Source organism: Temnothorax americanus, unplaced genomic scaffold, assembly GCF_048541705.1.
Source record: "Temnothorax americanus isolate GAGA-0224 unplaced genomic scaffold, ASM4854170v1 Scaffold35, whole genome shotgun sequence".
Lineage (NCBI taxonomy): Eukaryota > Metazoa > Arthropoda > Insecta > Hymenoptera > Formicidae > Temnothorax > Temnothorax americanus.
This window is the reverse complement of record NW_027509496.1, coordinates 702,119-725,007: the sequence shown is the minus strand read 5'-3', so window position 1 is coordinate 725,007 and position 22,889 is coordinate 702,119. Positions and strand designations below refer to the sequence as shown.

Sequence of the window (22,889 nt, the reverse complement as noted above, 5' to 3'; positions counted from 1 at the left end):
CATAATATCGGCGGCGACAACCGTCCACGGAGCTTCGATCACTCGTTGGCCCATTAATCCCGCGGGAACATCCTGTTCTACTTTCGCTCGCTGGCACGTGTCGCACCGGCGCACGTACCGGGCGATCTCGTTGAACATCCGCGGCCAATAATACCTCGTCGCGACACGGCGATAAGTTTTCTCCACACCCAAGTGTCCGGCTTGAGGTGGATCATGGTTGGCGCGAATAATCTCATCGCGAGAGTCCCTTGGTACAACAAACTTCCATTGGTCGAGGTCATCTACGGTTTCGTTAATTACGGGATGGGGTCTACGAAAATATAACCGATCCCCCTCTATTTTCCATCCCGGAAACTTTTGCGGGTGCTCGAGAACCTCGTTAAATCTTTTCGCGTACCAGTCGTTCTCAACCACGGCGACAGCGCACAAGTCGTCATCTTGCTCGTAAATTCGCGAGAGTGCGTCCGGCACATAGTGCATCGCACCTTTCCTGTGCTCGATTTGGTAGTCGTATTCAAGCAACTCGAGAGCCCACCTCGCTAACCGTCCCGTCGGATTCTTTAAATTATGCAGCCACCGGAGGCTGCTATGGTCCGTTACGACGGTAAATCGGTAGCCCTCAAGGTAGGGCCTAAGCTTTCTAATCGCCCATATGACCGCGAGGCATTCCTGCTCGGTGGTCGAGTACTTTCTTTCCGCGTCGGACAAAGCCCTACTCGCGAAAGCTATTACGTGTTCGACCCCGTCTATTTTCTGAGTGAGTACTGCGCCCAAGCCGACGGAACTGGCGTCCGTTTGCAGCTCGAACGGGATGCTGAAGTCGGGACACGATAAGGTGGGTGGGGAAGCAAGACACCCCTTAATAGTCTCGAACGCGGCTTGCTGTTCCTCGCCCCACCTCCACGGCTGATTCTTTTTAAGAAGTCGCGTTAATGGTTCTAAGTGAGTAGCGCACTGCGGGATAAAACGGCGGTACCACGACGCCATACCAATAAATCGACGCAATTGCCGGAGGTTACGCGGCGCGGGATATTCCCTGATCGCGACTGTCTTATCGGGATCGACCTTTAGACCCTCGCGCTGCACCAAAAATCCGAGATACTTCACCTGCGAGCGGCAGAACTTACTCTTCTCGGGATTGATCGTCAAGCCAGCTTCGCGAATACGCTCGAAAACGCGTCCTAACCACTCGAGATGTTCCTCGAACGTTTCGGTAGCCACCACGATATCATCTAGATACGCGAACGCATACGGATCCATCTCTGGTCCGATTAAGCGATCCAACAACCTCTGGAAAGTCGCAGGGGCCCCCGTTAAACCGAACGGCATCCGTTTAAAATGAAATAGGCCCTTTCCCGGCACCGCGAAAGCCGTGATTTCCCGGCTCTTTTGAGATAGCGGAATCTGAAAATAGGCTTGGCTTAAGTCAATGGTCGAAATGTACCGAGCTTTCCTTAATTTATCGAGGATCCCGTTCATGTACGGTAACGGGTACGCGTCCTTTTTCGAAACCTCGTTCACTTTTCGGAAATCTAAGCAGAAACGATAGGTCCCGTTAGGCTTTTTAATCATGACGACGGGGGTCGACCACTCGCTCTGCGACGGCTCGATTATACCGGCTTTCAGCAGGCGGTCTACTTCCTCATAAATGGCCTCTTTGATTCTCGGCGACACGGGATAACATCGTTGCCGAATAGGAGGGTGATCCCCGACCTCGATATGGTGTTCGGTTAACGTGGTGGCTCCGAGCTCTTCCAAATTGACCGTCGCTCTAGACGCTAAAAATTCTTGTAGACGCTTCTCTTGGTCCGGCGTTAATTCACTCAATCCGCAACAAACGAGGGGCGACGCTTCCGGTTTTCGCGCCCTCCCTCCTTTTTCCGCTAAGTCCGGTTCGAGATTTGCGGCCTCTCCCTCGGCTGACGCTACGCGCACGCTCGCGAGCGAACTCGAAGAACCTTTCTCAAAACGGTAACGTCGCGAAGGATCCTCGTCAAAACTCCACGTACCGTCCGCGAACTTCACGCTTAGGCTAAAAGCCTCCAAAAAATCCATTCCCAATATGCACGGCAACGCCAGAGTTGGTAACGAACAAATCATCATATTCAAGGTTTTACCCTGAACGCGTATCGGGACTTTTACCTCCCCCCTCACTCTCGCATTCTGATCGGTCGCGGTAGTCACGCGCCTCCCGCCCGTCCTCTTAAACGAGAACCCGAGCTGCTTAATCAACGCGGTGACCTCCGGACCCGCCAACGTACAGCTAGAACCGGAATCTACGAGGGCGCGGACTTCGTGTCCCGCGATTTGCACGCGTAGGAAGTTGAGAGAAGCTGAGCCGCCTCTACCACCGAAAGCGCTATACGCGGCATCGCGATCTCCCACCGACGGCGAATCCCTGGGGCCGGAGGGGTAAGGAGCCGGGTGGTCCCAATTCCGCGACTCCGCTACTCGTTTCCCGAACATTTCGGGCAAGTACGGGTGGTAACCTCGGCTTTCCCGCACCGGTAGCAATGTCTCCGCGGCGGAGCTTTACAATCGCGCGAAAAGTGTCCTGTCTGGTCGCAATTCCAGCACGTGGCGGTGGGGTTCACGCTCGCGGAAGCCGGCGAATCACCCGACCCGCCCGTCGCAGGCGCGGCCGCCACGACCGAAGTATTCGCTTTCGGCCCGTTGGCCTTACCCTTCCTCGCACCTGTTCCGGTGTCGCTCGATTTCGCAGTGGACACGCCAAGCGCGGCCACGGAGTCGCGTTGGTCCCCCCCCGAACTGCGGTTGGCGCCCTTGGGCGCGCGGTACGCCAGATCCGGGAAGAAGGAGCGTTCCGGCGTGGGAGGAGCGCGATAGTTCTGTGCGGCGCGGCTGCTAGCCTCCGCCCGAGCGGCCCATCGTTCGAGCGCGTCCATATCGTGAACCGAATCCCTAGGTATCTGGGTTTGTAGGCGGGGACGCAGGTGTCGGTGAGCGTAGCCGACCTTTTCCTCCTCACTCCACGGCGGCGATAACCGATCAAAAAGCGTATTTAAACACGTTAGGTAGTCCGTCGCGGTTTCGTGTTCCCCCTGCGTCCGTCGCATTATCTCGTCGCGGAGGGCGAACTGAAAATCCGGGTCCCCAAAACGTGTACGCCACGCGGTTTTAAACGCGGCCCAGGTCGTCAGGCGTTCCCTCTTCCCGCGAAACCAATACAGCGCGATGCCCGATAAAAAGAACGGAAGACACCGCAAAATGTCCTCGTCCGCAACGGGAATCAATTCGCGGCCCTCCTCGATACGCAACAGAAAAGTCTCGGCATCCTCTCCGCGCGCGCCTGTGAACTTCAGGTCCCATTTCCGCATGATATTATAAATGGCTGTCGCGGAGTTACCGTCGGGATCGTGCAAGGCCCTAGGCGTATGACTCCGCGAAACGTCGGAGTGATCACGATGCGCTCGCGCACCCATCGTAGCGGACGGACTATCGGGGCGAACGATTTCTACCGGGACACCGAGATATTCGGTATGGACCGGGAGGTTCGCTTCGGTCCCCGCCGTCTGATTTAACTCCAGGCTCGTCGCGCGGTTTATGTCGACTTCGGCCACGCGGCTCGACTCTCGACGCGCGACCGTCACCAAACGCAACAAACGAAGGGTCAGCTCGGGATCGGATCCTTCGATCGGTAGCTCGCGTCGACTCAACTCGGCGATTCGTTCTTCGCGCGAAGCGTGGATAATCCACTCGTCGGTGAGCTCGATTGGATCCATCTCGTCTATTCGAACTTTTATTATTAAATAGAGAACCTAATTTTCGCGAGAGCTAACGGAGCACCACTGTATCGCGGAAAGGGAATAATAGTACGCGAGCACTAATACACGGTCAACAATACACACGAAGGAATGTGAAAGTCTCTATTCAGCGCGAAATCTACGGAAGGCTACCGTATTCTCAAAAGAAAATAATAATACGCGAACACTAACACTCGCGAATGGAATGCGAAGGTAACGCAAGATAAGCAAATAGTTTTTCAGACGCGACAGCTCGCTGAACGTAAACACCGAATTCCAACGCGCTACGCCGTACCGAATAATATCGCGAAATCACCGATCAGCCCACCCGAACACGGTTATTCGAATAAGCATCGAAAGAATATTTTCCATTAAGCTGAAAGAAAGAGGTTAAACACAGATAATATAGCATCTAATATAGCGTCAATAATAATTCATACCAACAAAAGGATAGGATCACTTATTTATTTCAACAGAACACAAAAAAAAATCAATAAGGAATCCGCGAGATTCTTGTCACCCGCACGAAAATATCGTAGCGCTATCGCAAGCCCTTTACGTGCCTTTCGGCGATCTTTCGGCTGCCCCACGTTGGGCGCCAATTTTTGTCACGACTTTTTCACTCCCGGACCGCTCCGGGACGTGTGTCGGATCAAAAGGAGTAAGGAGAGCGGGATGACGGACCTCTCCGACGATTCCCTCGCACCTCCGGCACTTCGCGAAACGAATTTAACGTTGGGCGCCAGACGCGTCAACGCGCGTCCGCGAAATCGCGAAAGAGAACCAACACGAGACGCAAAGCGAGACGTGCGGATGTGCGAGGAATCGGCTAGCTCGTCCTAAGGGCTGGGGCGAGGGTGATGAAGGGCGGCGCGATCTTCGGCGGGGTGACACGCCATAAGGAAGGACACGACTCAAGCAATTAACAGAAAGAGAAATAACATTTATTCAGTCGGTCAGACAATCATATCCTCAGCTGCGCGAGCGCCAGAAAGGAAATAAAAGAATTAGTAATCGCCTGGACGCCAGAATGACGAAGCGCGGCGTGATCGTCTAATAAACGCGCGGAAGGCGCGGAGAGGTACAGTATGACAAACTTACAATTAATATAGAAGATCAACCGTGAATGCGAAATAATCACGGAATTCGAAAGTATGACCTCGCAGGAAAGGTCGCGAAAGGGCGATACCTCCCGCTCAGAGCGCGTGAACGCAACACCGGGAGTCGTGCGAGAATTCTGTCGCCAATTATCTTAAGCCTAACGCAAGTATGAATCGTGGCGTAAGCCACGTCCCAACGTAATGAGAACCGAACGCAACACAATAACGCGAGATCAATTTCGGCGCGATAGCAAGGAGACGCGGAATATTATAACAAACGCGAAAATACAGACTTAACCTAACGCGAGAAATGACCCAAGGTAGCGCCAGTCATTCGGGTAACGACGATCTGTCCTCAGAAATTTTCGCACGCGAAACGAGACGCTGAGACAATCGGCGTAACGCGAAACACGGGAAGAAACGCGAGGAACATGTGCGGGATTACCGCGAGCAATAATAACACGCGATCACACGACCGATTAACGCGACGGGTGTGCCGACGCACGCGAAACGCCGCAAGAGCGATGTTTAGTAATTTGATACGCCGGGAATACGGGAGGCGCGAGGCCCAACCACGAACGCGGACATTAGGCGAAACGGACACGCCGTAACCGACCTCGCCACGAATCTATCGCGATCTCCAGAGGCTCGCAATCGCGTCTTTACCTCAATTCCGCGGCCACGATACCATCCCGAGGCCCTTCGCTCTCGCTGTCGATCGCCGTTCGATACGCGGTCTCAAGGGACCGCACGCGTCGCGATATTATAACGTTATCCCGGACGAGAGCGTGCACCGGAGGGCAGCGTCGTGGCGTTACATTTCGCGATTAATTACTGCGGGCAACCTCACCGGTGTGATGTCTCCTCGAAGGGCTCCTTGCCGTCACCTCGTATGGAGGATCGCCGCAGCGCAACGGTTTTTCCGGACTCGGGGCGGCTATCGCGTAGCTTCTTAGGAAAACGTACGTACTCGCCGACGGACGACCAGAGAGTGTCTCGCTATATTCGCTCGATAACGGAATCGATGCGGCACCCCCTTCCGTAGGGGCGTGCCAACCAATCGAGAGCGAGCGTGCAAGCTCGCGCGATATTCTCACGCAGGATCGTCGTAAGGTGGATCCTTCGGGGGCGCGCAACGGTCCCTCGGCGGCGTAGCGACTTCTACAATTTGTCCCTGGGCAGCGGACTGGACTTTGTTCTGGCCGGTGTGCCTCCGAATTGACCTCGGGGCGGTGGCCAGCCACCCCGTGGGCCGGTATTGCGTGGAGGTAATTGCTGAGGCCGGGTTTTCCCCAGGCGCCTGGGGCCCCGCTATCGGCGGCCTTGTCCATCGCTGTCTCATTCGCCGCACGCCTGCCGCGTTGCTCTCGCCGCCCGGGATCCATGTAGCTCCCGCTTTCGCCACCCCTCCTCGATCCTCGGTCCTCCTGGAACTCTCTCGTTATCGGTACTCCCTCGAAGATTCGCCGTGGTGTGGGTGAGGCGCCGTACGCATTACAATTACACATGAAAATAAGAAAATAATCAAAACGCGGAAACGATATCGACTTTTTGGCCTCTGGAGATCTCGTCTTCGCCTCTCTGGCTCGTCCCTGGGCGCAAATTTCCGCGCGTTGTGACGGCGGCGGGGCGCTGCCACGAAGCGGCGGGCCGTAACGTCACAATATATATAAAAAATAAAAAAGGGAAGATGTCATGGTTGTGCATAGTTTAAGGTTGAAGGTTGTTGTAGGGATAGTGAAAACCCCTAGGCGGCGTTGAGGGGCGTGGGCGTGAGTGAGAGTGAGAGTGAGCGTTAAGAACAGTCGAGTCGAGACACGAGGTCCCCAGAGACACGCATTATAAAACACAGTTATCTAATAAAGACTGATTATAATCTTAAGTGTGATCTTATTAAAACCACGCTTATTACATCTAGTCAAACATGTTCTTGTTGTGGTAACAGATGGTTATATTTTGGACATACACGGACCATACTTTGCTAATGGTAAGAATAATGATGCTGCAATCCTCAAAAACAAATTGGACCAAAAAATAAATAGTATTAAAGATTGGTCCTAAGATGTAGATATTCCTCAAAAACAAATTGGTGATCAAAACTTAAATAGTATTAAAGATTGGTTCCAAAATGGAAATATATTCCTCGTTGATCGTGAGTATCAAGATGTTGTTCCTTTTCTTAATTATCTAGTGTACGTATGCAATAAAATGTCTGATGTTTATCTTAAGCAAAGAAAACATCATCTCTCAATTAAATTCGCAAACAAAGCGAGACTTGTTACCATTTAGAGATGGATTATTGTAGCTCGTAATGGTCACATAAAGACTGTATTCAAATTCCTTGATGGTATTATTCCAAAAAGTCATGTCCTCTATTTTCGGGAATTTTATTTGATAGCTGGCGCTTTAATAAATCATTATCATGATGTAATTTTAATGAAAAGAAAAATAGTACAGTTAGCTCGATAAATGAAAGAAAAATCAAATTCAGAAAATGTGTTACAGGCAAGAGTAGAAACGGAAGATCTAGGACGTAGAATTGCTATGTGGTTCCATCTAAATGAAAATCATATTCCAGGATTTCTTAGGTTTGATTATAATTATTTAAAATAATTAACGATAGGAGTTTATCAAATAAAATTGGCACCATCTTATGTTCAAGATAAACTGCATCATGATGGTACCGAAATATTTAAGCTTGAGGAAAGAAATGAACTAGGACATATTCGTATCAGAATATATTCCAGATTTCGTAACGCTACAAGGTATCAACTTTGGATCGCGTTTACAAACAATAATGATAAAGATGATAATGTAATAGATGTTCAAAATGAGCCAATTTTGTGGTATTATTGCACATGTAAGGTCAGGTGCTAGAACATTAGGATTGTGGTGCTCATGTAGCCAGTATCTTATGGTATTTGAGCTGGGTCAGACATCAGCAAAGAATTAAGTACCCCAGTCGAGCTTTGTATAATTATATCAAAGATGCATCTGAAAGATACGACTTCAATAATGAAAACCTAATTGTTGATGTTAAATAAATGTAAAACTGGACTTTACGAAAGAACATTGAATGATTTTCTGACTGACAATCAATTGATCTGACTAATTAACTGACTGACTGACAAACCGATTGACCTGATTGACTGACTGACTGACAAGAAAGGGGTGTAAGTCCGTCTGTGCAACTTCCGCGTGGTACGCCCTGGGTAATGCTGATGCCGGCGGCATGTTTATATATCTTACATGTTTATATATTTAATTTTTTAAATATTTTTTAGAGCCTTTTTTTTCTTGCAACTTTTTTTCGGATTTTTTAACAAAACACAACCTAAAAGAGCCTAAGAAAGAGTTTAAAAAAGATAACTAGTAGTTTTTTAATGGTCCCTATTATTATATCCAGGTTATTAATTAATATCCGCAAAAGTTGTGCTTTTCTGAGGTCACGCCCATTAATACTTTTGATTAACATCATAAAAGAAATCACATATCAACAATTTAGCCAACTTGACAGAAGCCGGTTTCTTCATAAAAAGTGTGCGGTGTCCTTTGCTGATTTTTTATGTAACATAACGTTAAGCGTTTGATGAGGAAGGAGGAAAAGAAACATTTTATTAATTAGTAACTAATTTTTCCTTACATAATTTAATAACTGATTTTTCGTTACATAAATACTTATTAACATCGTGATTTGTCGAGAATAGTATTTATGTACCTTATATTTTTATAACAAATAAATGCTCGTTTTAACTCTCACAATCAATCGAAGAAAGGGAGAAAAACGCCGTCACCCGCATCCTTAATCTGACACCTCTACTTCTTTGTACCGACAATTATTTCATGCTCAAAATTACTTAAAGGGGGAGCCTCGTGTAAAAAATTTTTTTTTGCATTTTTTTATGGCTTGAAAAATTCATGTACTATCTGAAGAATATATTTTCAAAGTTTTAAAGCCTAAATCAAATCCTAAAGGTCTTTAAGAAGTCATTAAAGTGATGCGCTCTAACTGGTATAAAAAGCAGGTACATGAGCTCACTCGCTTTCGGCGTTTACCTTTCGATTTCTCGTGCAACAAAAGATGTTTTTCTAGAAGAGGAAGGATTACTTTACGGCCCTGGCATCGCAGATTAAGCTTAGGTAAATATAAGTCACTCTGAACCTTTTTGGTAGCGAAAACTTTAAGCGTTTTTCTTAAAACGCTTTTTTTTCGCGCCGGGGAATCCACTTTTAAAAAAGGCGTGTTACCTGAGTGAATTTCGTTTGTATCGTAAAATTGAAGCCTCTTTTCCGCGATGCCGATTGGCTGGCTATCTCGATTGATTGCCGCGCCGCGAGCTTGCTTCATCCCGTCAGGGACTGTCATCGCGGAGTGTGGCAAGTTTCGTGTGTGTAGTGCGTCGTGTGTGTCATGATGTGACAGCTCGCGTCGTGTCGCGAGGTTAATCGATTCGCGTCGTGTCGCGAGGTTAATATTATTATTAATGTGATCTCTCATCATTATTATAAACATGAAATCGTTTAATTCTGAATTTCGGTCGCGTCACGCAAGGATCGAAGTGCCACGCGAAATATCAGCGGATCGGAGATAGGTAATTATAGTGACTCCTCCTCTTCTAAAAAGGGCATGTCGTAGGTATTGTTGTTACTTTTCCGCGATGCCGACTGATTCTTTTGCTGCGCTTACTTCATTTGCAGCTGTCATTGTATATTTTGACAGTTGTGTGTATCAAGGCGGGTTAATAGTGTAATAGTAATAGCATAACGTTAAAGCTAAATAGCGCGCGCTTCGCGCGCGCGTCTGTAGTGTCTAGTATAACTCAAAAAGTTAATGGCCGATCAACTTGAAACTTTGTAGAGATATTTGTATATGTATCGTATACTTCATGAACCTAAAAATATATTGAAATTTTTATAATAAATATAGTTTTTAACGATTTGTTTAAAACAAAAAATTGAATAAATTTTTTTTAAATGTCCCCAATTTTTCATTTTTTGTTTTTTTTTTTTTGCTAAATTTAGGTTTATGAAGTACAAAATATCTTATTTTAATGGAAAAAATTTAATTCGTTGATTTCAGATAATTACAAGGACCTCAGCGTTCCTCGGCGCAAACTCGAGGAGCCAACTTTAAGCAGCTGTAGCGTTGCCATTTTGTTTTCTTTTTCCAACAAAAAAATTTTTTCTTGTACATTAAAACTTAAATATTACAATGTATTTTATTTGAATTCAATAATTACTTCCACTTTTTTGTAATAAAATCTTAAAAAAATGCTGTTTACACGAGGTTCCCCCCTTAACTTTATGACGCGCGGCCATTATGTATTAAATACACCGTCGTGAGGCTTGTTGAGATGTTGGCCACTCGCAACCGCATTTATTGAGACAATTGTTGGTAGCGATCATTGCTGTCAAAAACCTATGTACTTCTCAATTAACGGCTATCGCATGATTTATGTCACCTCAGTGTATCAAATGTTCTAAAAATTCATGAATTAAAATATATATACCATCAGGTAGGCAGAAGAATGTCCAGTGCGCTATTGTTTGATCGCTTCCAACGCTAAACCAACGTAGGGTAATTAATAAATCATGATTTACATTTATAATTTCTTCACTCCCATGCGTACGTTGCGAAAATAAACGCAGATGTGACCCAAAAATGCTACAAATATTGCACATAAAAATTTATTGTTATGTCAGAGAAATATGAACATTTGTCAATAAGTAAATTGAAATATATATTGACCTAATAATAAACTCCTTCCAATTCCAATAGTCTATCAATCTTTTAATCACAACTTCTTTCAAATATTGTTTTACTGACTTCTCACTTTCTTGATACGACAGAGATGTAACATCATTACGTCCAATTTCTATCTAGAATAAATATCCACCGCCGTTCATGCTTTCATATTTTATATCTTTCAATGAAGTCTGAATATATAAACATAAGAAGTTTCGATCTTACTGTGACACAAGGAAATAGTGCTCCAGGACTTTGATACAATCGTATTTCTATGTTATGACTAGCTCGAACGTAAAAACGAATATCCTGCGTGTCGTTACTTTTTTGCATAGGCCACATTCTCAAAAACTCGTCTCCAAAAGTTATATGACTTTCACAATCTAAACACACATAGAATAAAGAATTCAATAAAATAATTTAAAGTAGTTAATCCGTAAACTAATTTTCTTGGAAACCTCATAAAATTTGAACAGTATATTATATTAATGTAAACACGATTTACATACCTATGCAATTAGAAAAAAAATTGAAAGTACCGAAGTTAAGATAAGTGAAATCAAATTTAGTATTTTTTACATGTATCACAAGTACGAAAACGGCTTCCGATCCCACGTTTCTAATTGTAGCGATCAAACTACTCTTGTGACTTTTATAAAAATAACAAGAAAACGATAGAAGAGACTTGTAAAATTATACTTACAAAATTACAAGACCTTTGATTGTCTAGTTTCAAAGTAATTGATTAAAGTACACAATTTCTGATACCAGCGGTAGACGCATATGACAGTTAACCTTTGAAGTTAGCTTTGAAGTGAACCTAATCTAATAGCATAAATTAGTGTCTATATACATGTACATATGAGATTCTTACACACATACATGCATAACGCAGACAATCTTAGCCAAATACTATATGTCATTTGTCTATCATTAACTTTTTGACAGTATTGTCACGGCCTAATTACCTTAATAGTGCGTAAACGAGTGACAAGTGCAATAGACAGAGTTACGGAACAAGTGATTTAGTAGCAAGGTTAATACGATTGTATATGATTGTGTACACAAGCAGCCTGAATAAAAATGAAACAAATGATACAGTAGTACGTAGCATCTAATAAACAAGCTCCTACCTGATCAAAAATTTTTTATATAAAAATATGTTGTGCCTTTTTTTAGAACACTTGGATTCGATCTTTCCAAGGAGGAGGCGGGAGGCAATTGACTAATACTTTTGGATGCAATAAACACGACTTTTACTAATTATTTCGCCTTTACAACTTATTTCGTACAAGACTCGTTCGTCGCTGCTCGATTCCGATTGCCCTCGCGTCCTCTCTTCTCGTTCTTTTTTGTTCGGTCTTCCGTCCTTCGGATTCGCTGAGTTGCTCGATCGGATGTAGGCCGATCGCGCAACTCATTGCTTTAATTCTTCATTGTCTCGTTTACAATAACATCTTTTCTTTAAACAGTTTCTTAATCTATTTCGTAATGCTAATTGGGGCCTCAACATCCCTCCCTCTTTGAGAGAAGGAAACTACGGTCTGTAGTTTTCGTTATAAGGTTTCGTTGCTTATCCTACTCCTATTTCTATTAGGGTGGTTGTGTTCTTTATTATTTCCTACGGTTACATTTTTCTTATCTTCTAATATAGCATCGCTAAGTCGCCCTGTATGTGCGGTCGGGCGCTTGCTCGTTTCTTATTTCTTTTTATTACATAGATACTTATTCCTATTACGCTTAGTATTATTATTATCGTAAGTGTCGATCCTACGGGATATATGACATAGAGATTTTTTATTAGGGTGTCTTGTGGGATTTTTTCAACTCTTTATTTATGTCGCTTATGGCTGCGGTCCACTTGACGCTACAAATTCTTTGGAGCGTCCTTCTTCTCTTTCTTTCTTCATTGAAAGAAAAGAGAAGAGGAATGCTTCGAAGCATTTGTAGCGTCAAGTGGACCGCAGCCTATGTCTAAAGCTTATGTCTAGGCTTAATTCCATTAATTCGTTCGGATTCCTAATTACGGGTTCTAATCTAATTTCTTTTTTCGCTTGTTCGTTAGTATTTTTATTTTTGTTTGTTAGCGTTAGGTTAAAATCTGCTAAGTGCATTTCTATTTGTTTCATAGTCGTTTGTCTTTTGTCTTTTTATAATAATGTCGGGTGTGGTTAGTTTACAATTTTTGTTTATACTTAGTTTCCCTGTTTTTTTTATTTCTATTTTTTGTTTTGCCTGGTCATTACATTGAATCGTTAGCTTTTGTTTTTTTGGCGTTGAGAATAGCCACGTTTGTGGTTCGCTTACTATTATCCATAAGGTTACGTTTGACATTATTTGTGGCGTTTTTTGCAGGTGTTTACATATTCTGGCGTTTTTATATAAACTTGCACCTCGCATGGTGCGTCGACTTTTATAAGATATACCGGGTAGTTTTGGTTACATATATATTTTACTCCGTTTCGTTTACAATCATTTAAATCGTGTTCCTCTAACGTTATATAATTATGATTCTCTTTATCTATTGCTAATATGTTGTGAGTAATTCTTAAAAATGCAAAAATGTTTGTGTGGTTATGGATAGGTAATGGTGTCGTTCTTATTACTTCATACACGGGGTATGCTACCACGGGAAATTTGATTATTGTATAAATGTTCGGATTATCGTAATACGCGTTAATTTCTACGTAACTCTGTATATCGTTCCAATTCTCTAGTCTAACTTTAAATGGGAAATGAAATTCTCGCGTCAATTGTGACGTCGCCTCTTTTAATTCTGTTATTATTTTTTCTATCGGTAATAAACGAGTGAGTATGACTCCTTCTCGCGAATATGTGAGGTAATCTATCGTGTCTTTCACGTCTTCTATTAGATCGTCTGTAATTGTAGTTACTAGTAATAACTGTTTGTCTATTGTTTCTCTTTTGGCGTATATGGCTGTTTTTTGCTGTATTCGTATCGTGACATTCGTCAGTAGTTGTTTGTTATAATATAACGATTTTTTTTAGGCTTTCATGTAGCCTATTGTGGCATTTATCACCTTTAATTGATTCTTCGCGGTGTGCCGTAGAGTATCTGTTGCTGATTTTGTATCAGTTCAAGCTGCTCCTGTATGTGTTTTGCGTCGTTGGCATCCATAGTGCCGAACAGCGTTTTGCTGACCGTGCCGATCGCATCGAGGATCGCATCTATTATTAAACCACGTTTATTATCATTTGTTTTATATATAGTCTGTAATCGCGTTAATAATTGCGTTAATTTTTCATTATTTTTCTCTATCGTGTGGAGAATATTTTTGCACATCTGCTGCGTGTCCGTTGCGAGTATCGTTTCGCATAATTTTTCGGTTTGCTGAAAAACCTTCTGTAGTTGGTGATATTGATGTCCTAGGGCTGCTACGTAGATTTTAATTGCTAGTTTCCATGTAGCTTCTATACCTGTTGCAATTGTCCGGTTCTCTCAAAATATATTCCCGGCTCGCTGCTGAATTGTCGTATCTCGTACGATGGTGCTGTCTCGGGTTTCGCTTTTTTCGCGAAGTGCTGGACGACGATCAGCGTCCTGTAAGATAAGGACTCATGGTACCTTTCTTTGAATTTTTATCTTGGCTTAGTTATGCCTTCTTCTTGCGTTCTTTCTCTCATCGCGCGTTTAATTGCTCTTGAGACGTAGCCCTGATGAGCACTTTTATTAACTCATTAATTTGTACGACACCATCAAAATGAGGTGCATTCAGTGCAATTTGTATTTCGAGCCGGCGTCTTGCGACGCCTGTATGCGGTCGTACTGGCTAAGGGTGGCGCAAGCGGGTGCCGTAAGTTTGCGTGGTGCGCCTACTAGTGCGCGTTCAAGTGCATGTGCGGGGCTTTCCTCGTCTCGCTCGCCCCCGCCGGCCTATGAAGACGTAGGCCGCCCTTATATTCTTATTTGGCCTCTGCGGATTTCCCTGGACGTCGCCACCGGTCGGAGGGATGTAACCATCATCCGACGAGCGTGATTATTGGTAAGTGCTGATTATTTTATTGTTTGTTATTTTACTTTACTTATTGTCTATCACTATCGCTTAGTTATATCGCCTACTTTCTATTGCTTAATTGTTTTTGTTCTTTTGTAGCGTTTACTGTTTTATAAAGGGCTTTCTTGTTTACGTGCACTCGCGTCGTTTTCCGTCCCTTTTTTATCGTATATAGTTGACTTCGGAATGTTTTTCGATTATTTCGTACGGTCCTATCCACGGGGATTCTAATTTTTTCGATCTTCCTTTGCGCACCGTTTCATCCTGCAAGAGAACTTTGTCTCCGACTCGGAAATTGATTTCTTTTGTCTTTTTGTCGTACGTTTTCTTGGCCTTAGATTTTTCGTTTCAAAAATGTTCTTTTGCAACTCGTTGTGTCGCTCTTAATTTTTCTTTTAGCTCCTGCGTGTAATTGTCATAAGTATACGTTGGTTTCGGTGGTTGCGACAGTGTCGTCGGTAGTGTCGCTCGGTGCCCGTATACCAATTCGAAGGGTGTAAACCCGGTCGCCGTGTGTGGCGTCGTGTTATACGCGAACATTGTGTATGGCGTCCATTCGTCCCAGTCTGTCTGGTCCGCATTAATGTAATGTCGCAAGTATTCTGCTAATGTCCTATGAGAGCGTTCTAATGCTCCATTGCTCTCAGGATAGTACGCCGTTATTTAACAGCCAACATTCTTCGCGCATGTGTCCTGCCTTCTTACAATAATTGCAGACTTTATCTATCGCGTTTACGCGGGGTGTCCTATCGGGTTTTGGTAAGGAGAAACGGTTCGCGTATCACTGGTACGACATTCCCTTCCGTGATGCCCGTATTTTCCGCATTTTTGGCATTGTAATATCGATTGGTTATCACGCGGTTGCGGCAATTACGCATTTTTGCTCCCTGAGAGACGGCGGCTCAACCGCCACACCGCGCGCGTATAGGCACGCGCCTACGGAACGGCAACCCTTTCCACGCGTCCTGACAGGCATAAGCGCCAGTGGCACGACAAGCGGCCGCGCGCGCTGAAGCACGTGTTCCCAGGATGACACCGGGATAACAACAAGCTCACGCCGCTAGGCGGCTGAGCTTTCGCGCATTTAATATTTCGCCAGGACAAAATATAAGGCCGCACCAGGTAGGGATCCCCAGCATTTTCACGGCTCATACGCTTCCTATAAACGGAAGTATCGAGAGTAAGATACTTTTTTGTATTAACGACGCTGCGAAAACACAGCAGGACCAAACCGCCAACGTCACGCCCGTCGCTGCCGCCTGACAACCCAGCGCTGCCCCAGGAACGCCTGACGAGAGCGTGGAAGCTGATGATTCGGCTGGAATCACCACCGTGGCCGCTCACCCGTCCGCCGAGAGAACATCTCACCACGTGGGATATCCGCTTGCACCGCCGTACATCACCGCGGTACATCGTACCGCCCCTGTTGTCACCGCGGCCTACGTCACCGGGGGACCTCCACTCGCAGGGCACGCAGACCGTGCCACCATCACGAGTCCACCGAGGCCTTCAGGTTCAGCCTTCCATCAGCGAAGCCAAGGCGCAGACAGACAGTGAGTGGGAGGCGCCCACCGTCGAGAAAGGGACACAAGCGTGCATCCCGAAACCAGCAGATACCCAGGCTACACAGACTGAGAACAAGGACATTAACCTTCGCAAATCCTGTACGCCACCCGGAACACCGCCGGCCTAGAAGCGCCTAAATCAGTGGGGACAACAGCCAATCCACCGGACGCGGACACAGCCCTCTATTACGTGGGCTGAGCGACCACTGCATTAGAGCAGTACAATCGGCCCTCAAAAGGGCCACATAGATAAACCACAACAACGGTCCTTTTCAGGGCCACGCCCGATCACTCTACATAAAAACCTGTATATAGAAGCTGTACATACGTTATTATAAAAATATATACTGTGTCTACCAGATCTTCACTTCTCATAATTTGCGCCACCTTGACATTACGTATCCTACCGTCCCGAAGCGAGCGAACGATAGCGAGCGGAATAAAAGTAGCCATAACGCTACAACTAATATTCTAATTCTTTTTTTAGTTGCGCAAAATCTCTTATCCCTCGCGTTTGAAAGTCTATCATCGCTCTTCCTTTTAACTTTGTGCATAACATTGCTTCTAATAGCGTTCCTTCTTCCATAGAATTTATATTTTTTATTGCATATGACGCGGCGCTTAAGAATTCTTGTAATTTACTCGAGGCTCCGTCGAACTCGGGTATCATGTCTCGTGCCTCTTTTAAACGTAGATATCCGATAGCGCGTTCCGCTTGGTTCCGAATATCGTATGACGTTCGTCCGTACGTTACTTCGAACGGGAGGTTACTTGGCTCGCGTCTTGCGTGAAAATTGCGGCGTTCAAGATTCGCCATTTCTAGTTGAATTACGCAATCTTGTAAGTTGCGGATTCCATTTAATATCTTGTCGAGAATGGAATCTCTATCGTCCGGCTGTAATCCGGGAATTCGGTTACGATTATTCGCCGGTGTTCTCCTTTGAGATAGCACTTTATTAAGACGGTTGATTTCTGCATCTACATCCTCTGGAGTTATCTGTGCGTTGTCATCGTTTGCGTCTCGGTTGTTATTTGTTTCTTCTGCCATCTCGATTACGTTCACGTTTTTCGATGCGGAGTAATACTCTTGCGGATTGAATACGCTGCTATCATACGAGGTCAATGAAAACTCTCATCTGTGTGATAGTCTACTGTTCGTACTGTCCGCGTCTTCGGATTGTGCGTGCGCGTGTAAGGGGTGAAGTCTATTTTCGTCGGGGCAGTTATCTTGTCTTATTAAGCTTGCGTCTAAATCGTCGAATTGAAATTCGCGTTCGACTACGATGTTTGGGTGTAATTCCGGTTCCGATTCGCTTTCGCTTGAGTAGTACGCGTCTAAATTTCTACGTACGGTTTTGCGATGATCGCTTACACTTTCTTCGGTCGTTTGAACGGGACTTAACTATGGAGCCACGATTGATTTAGTTCCGCAGGTGAATTTTCGCTTTTCGACATCTACGGTTATCGCGCTCTACATAATTTGCTTAATCGACTTACATTACGGTCGCTAGTCGCATGTTGCTGGTCGGTGCTCGTGCCGCCTTATTTGTCGGTGAGCCTCCGTTGAGGTAGGTCGGTGCCTTCTCGGGTTGCGCTGCTCGCTTGTCCCTCGTCGGCCGCTACCGTGTTGTCTGCTGCTTTTGAATCTGGCTGCCGTGCCTCCGTTGAGACTAATGCACTGCCTCATTGATTCACTTATTTTTCTTTTTCAGCTGCCGTTCCCTGCCAATGGATCCTTCACGCTGCCACCATTTGTTGTGCCCCTTTTTGGGACACTTGGATTCGATCTTTCCAAGGAGGAGGCGGGAGACAATTGACTAACACTTTTGGATGCAATAAACACAAATTTTACTAATTACTTTGCCTTTACAACTTATTTTGTACAAGATTCGTTCGTCGCTGCCCGACTCCGATTGCCCTCGCGTCCTCTCTTCTCGTTCCTTTTTGTTCGGTCTTCCGTCCTTCGGATCCGCTGAGTTGCTCGATGGGATGTAGGCCGATCGCGCAACTCATTGCTTTGATTCTTCATTGTCTCGTTTACAATAACATCTTTTCTTTTAACAATTTCTTAATCTATTTCGTAATGCTAATTAAAGCCGCAACAAATATATATCTATAAATATTTGTATAACATGTATAATTATATGTAGGTATACGTGATCTGTATAAAAAGTAATAAAACTGATTTTTTTCTGAACAGCTGGTAACTCTGTAAAGACGAGACTGCAGTAAACCGAGAGCTATATTCATGTTCTACCTTTAATTAAAATTTTAATTTTATAACATTAACACATGTGATTCTACAATTATTCGTATAACTGTATGTTTGAGTGACGCGTCACGAAAATGGAACACAAGAAAATCAAACAGCGTTATGCAAAGTTTGACACAGCAAATTTTGTGCCAAATTTTAGGATAATACGACAGAAACACTTAAAAAGTAAACAGTGAGAATAAATGGTGATCAAATAACTTGAATTTGAGTCACCAAATTGTTTATGTCATTGGTGGTCCAGATTCATCTTCACAATACCACCGTCTTTCTAAAAATGCCTTATGCCCGGGATAGAACTTGATCTTTGTAAGATTGTTTCACTTTTAAATGTTTCCATCGTATTGTCTGGAGTTTGACATAGAATTTCGTGACGCGTCACCCAAACATATAGTTATACAAATAATTGTAAAATTACATGTGTTAATGTTATCAAATTAGAATTTTAACTAAAGGTAGAGTATGAGCGTAACTCTCGGTCTACTGCAATTTTGTTTTTACAGTGTTACCAGTTGTTGAAAAAAAAAAATTTAGTCTCATTATTTACTTTTTAGACAGACCACGTATAATATACCTATATATGTCATATGTGTATTTTCCTATTCTTTTCCCTTGTCTAATCTCTGTCCGTATATATAGAAAAACTAATAAGAAGAATAATCAAGAGTTAAGGAAGCAGACGCTCGTAAAATGTAAACACAAAATTGATAAAGTTCAGAGTCTAAATTAAAGGACGTTATAATTGAGGCCATTGATGGAAAAGGGTACATAGGCTTATTATGTGCCCTTTCGTAAATCGCCTAAATCGACTCAGGTATGTGTTATATAATATACAAATGACATGTTACTTTTCTAATGTTTACATTACGTTGATGCTGTTGTACTGCTGCGCGACCCTGAAGATTTGTATAGCGGTGTGTAGTTTTGAAAAAAGATAATAAATATTATAAACGGCAGTGTGGTTTAGTGGTAGAGCGCCAGACTCGTAATCTGAAGAACCAGGTTCGAGTCCACTAGAGCCATGTAAACATGGAATGTTTTTTCCGAAAGCTGCGCCCTCCATGCAGGATAGGCTCTTGTGCGGAGCAAACTGGGCTCCGTCTTTCGGAAAGACGTTAAGTCGTTGGTCCAAAAGGTTAAGTGAAAGGAGAAGGGTAGTATTGGATGAGAATTGAATAAAGGGTTGGGAACGACCCTACAAAACGCCTTGCCCTGAGGAGCGAGTCAATAAACGTATTTATCTTTATCTCACGGAGAAAAAGTTACGGTTGCTACAACAAAATAATAATGTTAATTTTCGCCCATCCATACAAAAGGGTTATGGGAACCATAGTACTTTGGAAGTGACCTATGGTTTCCATATGGTTTCCATATGGTTGCCCTAACCTTAGTGAGGGTAGCTACTATATGGATGTTGCAACCATAATAAACAAATATTCACCCGACAAAAAAAATTATTTATTTCGAAATTTTATTACTATTTTTTAACTAAATTTGTTTCTTAAGATGCAGTCTATAATTATAAATATTTTCTCGTATTTAAAAACACATATAAAAACACACTTACCTTGGTGGGATTCGAACTCGGGACCTCTGGATTGTGAGCCAACTGCCTTACGTGGTAGACCACTTCTTAATTTAATGTTAGTGTTATATATAGTCTACATATGTCAACCAGCGCAAATATATAATTTTTAAAAAATCATCTTAAGAAACAAATTCAGTTTAAAAAGAGTAATAAAATTTTGAATTGGATATATAATATAATCGGATATAATATTTCTTATAATGTCGGGTGAATGTCAGAAACCGGTGTCGGCTCATTACGAAATTTTGTGTTCGTAAATATATTTATGAAAAAAGTATATTTATAAAGACCTATCTACATAAGACGCAGAACGCGAGTCGCAAGACACACGCACAGTCTACGTGTCAATCTAACCTCTATACACAAAGAGGTTAAATTGACATGTAGACTGTGTGTGTGCTTGCGATTCGCGTTCTGCGTCTTATATAGATAAACCTTAAAGTTAAAACATCCTTATCAAATCCACTTTATTCGATGCAGAAATTATTTTGCGCGCGCAATGGAACTAAACTCTCAATCATGCAGGGATTCAGTGCTGTACCGTGCAGCTATATCTTATGGATCTCTCAACCATAATAGTTGTGCTGCAGACCACATAAGAGGGATAGCAATAATCCTTTGGTTGAGGCAACCATATACGAGGGTATTATAATCGAATGTTACGTATCGTAAGAACTACGGTTATGACAACTGTATAAATGGGCATATCTTAACAGCTACATTGAATGTAATATCAATTTAACTTGAATTTACATACATTTCTCTTTTAATCATAGAGAACATTGTTGTAACAACCGTAACAATTTTCTCCGTGCTTAATAAATATTATAATTCATTGGAGCTGCAAGTGACAAAAATTATACATTCCAATTTATAGAATAAATTTTACTTAAAAACTTGTTTGTTTTTCTATTTAATTTTGTATTTTTTATTTAAACAATATATAAAAAAATTGTAAATTAAATAAGTAATTATATTTAATTAAATAAACAAACAAAACCACTTTTTTACGATTTTATTCCATTTATGGAAAAAAGCACATGAAACAATTTTTTAAAACAAAGAAAAATTAATATCTTCAAATCATGACCTTTTTTTTAAAACAAGAAACATAGTGTTGCGTGCGCGCCGCCCGGTATACTTCTCTGACTCCGAGCTGAAGCGTGCAACGGGCCGACTTCCGTCAAGATGCGAATCGCCCTTAGTAACGCCTGTTTAGAAATATTGATTTCCCGATGTTCAATTAAATATTGATTTTCGACCAGATGTTGTTTATACCTGATGTTCGGATTTAGCTGGGATACCGTCACGTTCGGACGTGTCATCCTGAGCTCTCTGTATTATCGAGCCATTTATTAAAAAAGTTCCTTTCGGTATTAACAACGAGTCTTTCTTTATTTCTGGGAGAGTGACGGAGTGCGCGCCGCGAGTGCTTGTGAGAAAGTGAGAGACACGGCGAGCGCAACAATATTACTACATTTTTAAAAAAATTGGTTTTAATTGCATTACTTTTTATTTTCATTAAGTAATATTTTAATGAAAACTTTGAAATCTATTTTCTCGAAATAGCGTTTTGGCGTATGTGCCCTTTTTCCATCAATGACCTCAATTTATTTAAATATTGGATAATTTATTATTAAAAAATTATTAACACATGTGGACGTTTTGACCTTACTCTTAAGCACAAATTAAGAATAAAAATCATAACAATAATAATAAATATATAAATTAAACGCGCAAATTTTAAAAATACATATTATGAATAAAAAGAAGTACAGTATAGATATAAAAAGAAAGAAATTAATATGTAATAAGTTGTTGATATCATGACTGGCATAAGAGGCAATGACAAAGGTCAGGTATCTAGTCTCACAATCAGTCAATATTTCAGTATACTCGAAGATTTCGCTAATGCTCTATTTACACATTATTGTAAATAGATACACTCAGAATTTTGATTAAAAACATACAATTGGTACTGTATAGAGGCTCAGTATATCAAATATTTGAATTAATTGGGCAATAAGAGCCGAGCATATACAATTGGTTTTCATATTAACCTTTACACCGATTAGGTATCTTTTGCGTTAGTTTCAGTACGAACAAGAGGCCACCGGCAACATGTCAAATACCACAAATAATTATGATTTTCTTCACTGAATGATTTTGTAAGTTCTGTATAATTTTACCAAGTTATCTGTATAATTATGCAGAGATAGGGACCACCTTTCGATTTCAATTTGAGGTATGTTATCAAGATCATCACCCCAAATAATCTTCAAAAGGTTTTAGCCGGCGGTCATTGTTTGTTAAATATAAAGTTATTAACCCATTGGCTGTGTAAGAGAATTTTACTATTTAGGCGTTGAGTGTGTTGAAAAGTGTGTTGAAAGAAAAGTTCATCGGATTATTATGAAACTTGGTACTCTTATGTTTTTTGGATCTCTGAATCCGAATATGATGTCAGATTTACAAAATTCAAAATGGCGGGTCCAATATAACGGATCAAATCTACCAACTTTTTTATTTTTGATCCGTCATATTGGATTCGCCATTTTGAATTTTGAAAATCTGACTTTATATTCAGATTCAAAGACCCAAAAAACATAAGGGTACCAAATTTTATGAAAATCAGACCTTTTTTGTAATTTTGATCCGCCATTTTGAATTTTGTACATTTGACTTTGGCTTCGTAATCAGCGACCCCAGAAACCTCAGAGTAACAAGTTTCAAACAAATTCAGAAAGTTTTACTTTGTTTTTCTACGTTGCGGCTATAGCCGTCATACACACTCTTGGCTACTTTTGTTTTTGCGGCTATAGCTGTCATACACAGTCA

General features: G+C 42.6%; 3 protein-coding genes across 3 annotated transcripts in view; all 3 read right to left on the bottom strand.

Annotated features, from left to right (window-relative positions):
- Nucleotides 1–22,889, bottom strand: part of LOC143901664 (uncharacterized) — a 202,359-nt gene that overhangs the window by 81,821 nt on the left and 97,649 nt on the right. The window lies entirely within an intron of this gene.
- Nucleotides 1,976–4,739, bottom strand: LOC143901656 (uncharacterized). Its single transcript, XM_077414080.1, has one exon. It carries the CDS (start codon nt 3,741–3,743, stop codon nt 2,448–2,450), a length of 1,296 nt encoding a protein of 431 aa, XP_077270206.1. The 5' UTR covers nt 3,744–4,739; the 3' UTR covers nt 1,976–2,447.
- The window catches only part of LOC143901586 (uncharacterized), a 70,327-nt gene continuing 57,290 nt past the window's right edge, over nt 9,853–22,889 (bottom strand). Inside the window, exons 2-4 of the mRNA XM_077414015.1 lie at nt 10,836–10,993; nt 10,614–10,744; nt 9,853–10,529 (exon numbers count right to left, since the gene is read on the bottom strand). Coding sequence (XP_077270141.1) covers nt 10,328–10,529; nt 10,614–10,744; nt 10,836–10,993 — 491 coding nt within the window. The 3' untranslated portion in view covers nt 9,853–10,327. The remainder of the gene's footprint in view (nt 10,530–10,613; nt 10,745–10,835; nt 10,994–22,889) is intronic.

Bases quoted from the DNA above. Each gene is read 5' to 3' on its own strand.
- LOC143901656 (XM_077414080.1), bottom strand. From the start codon at position 3,743: ATGGATCCAATCGAGCTCACCGACGAGTGGATTATCCACGCTTCGCGC.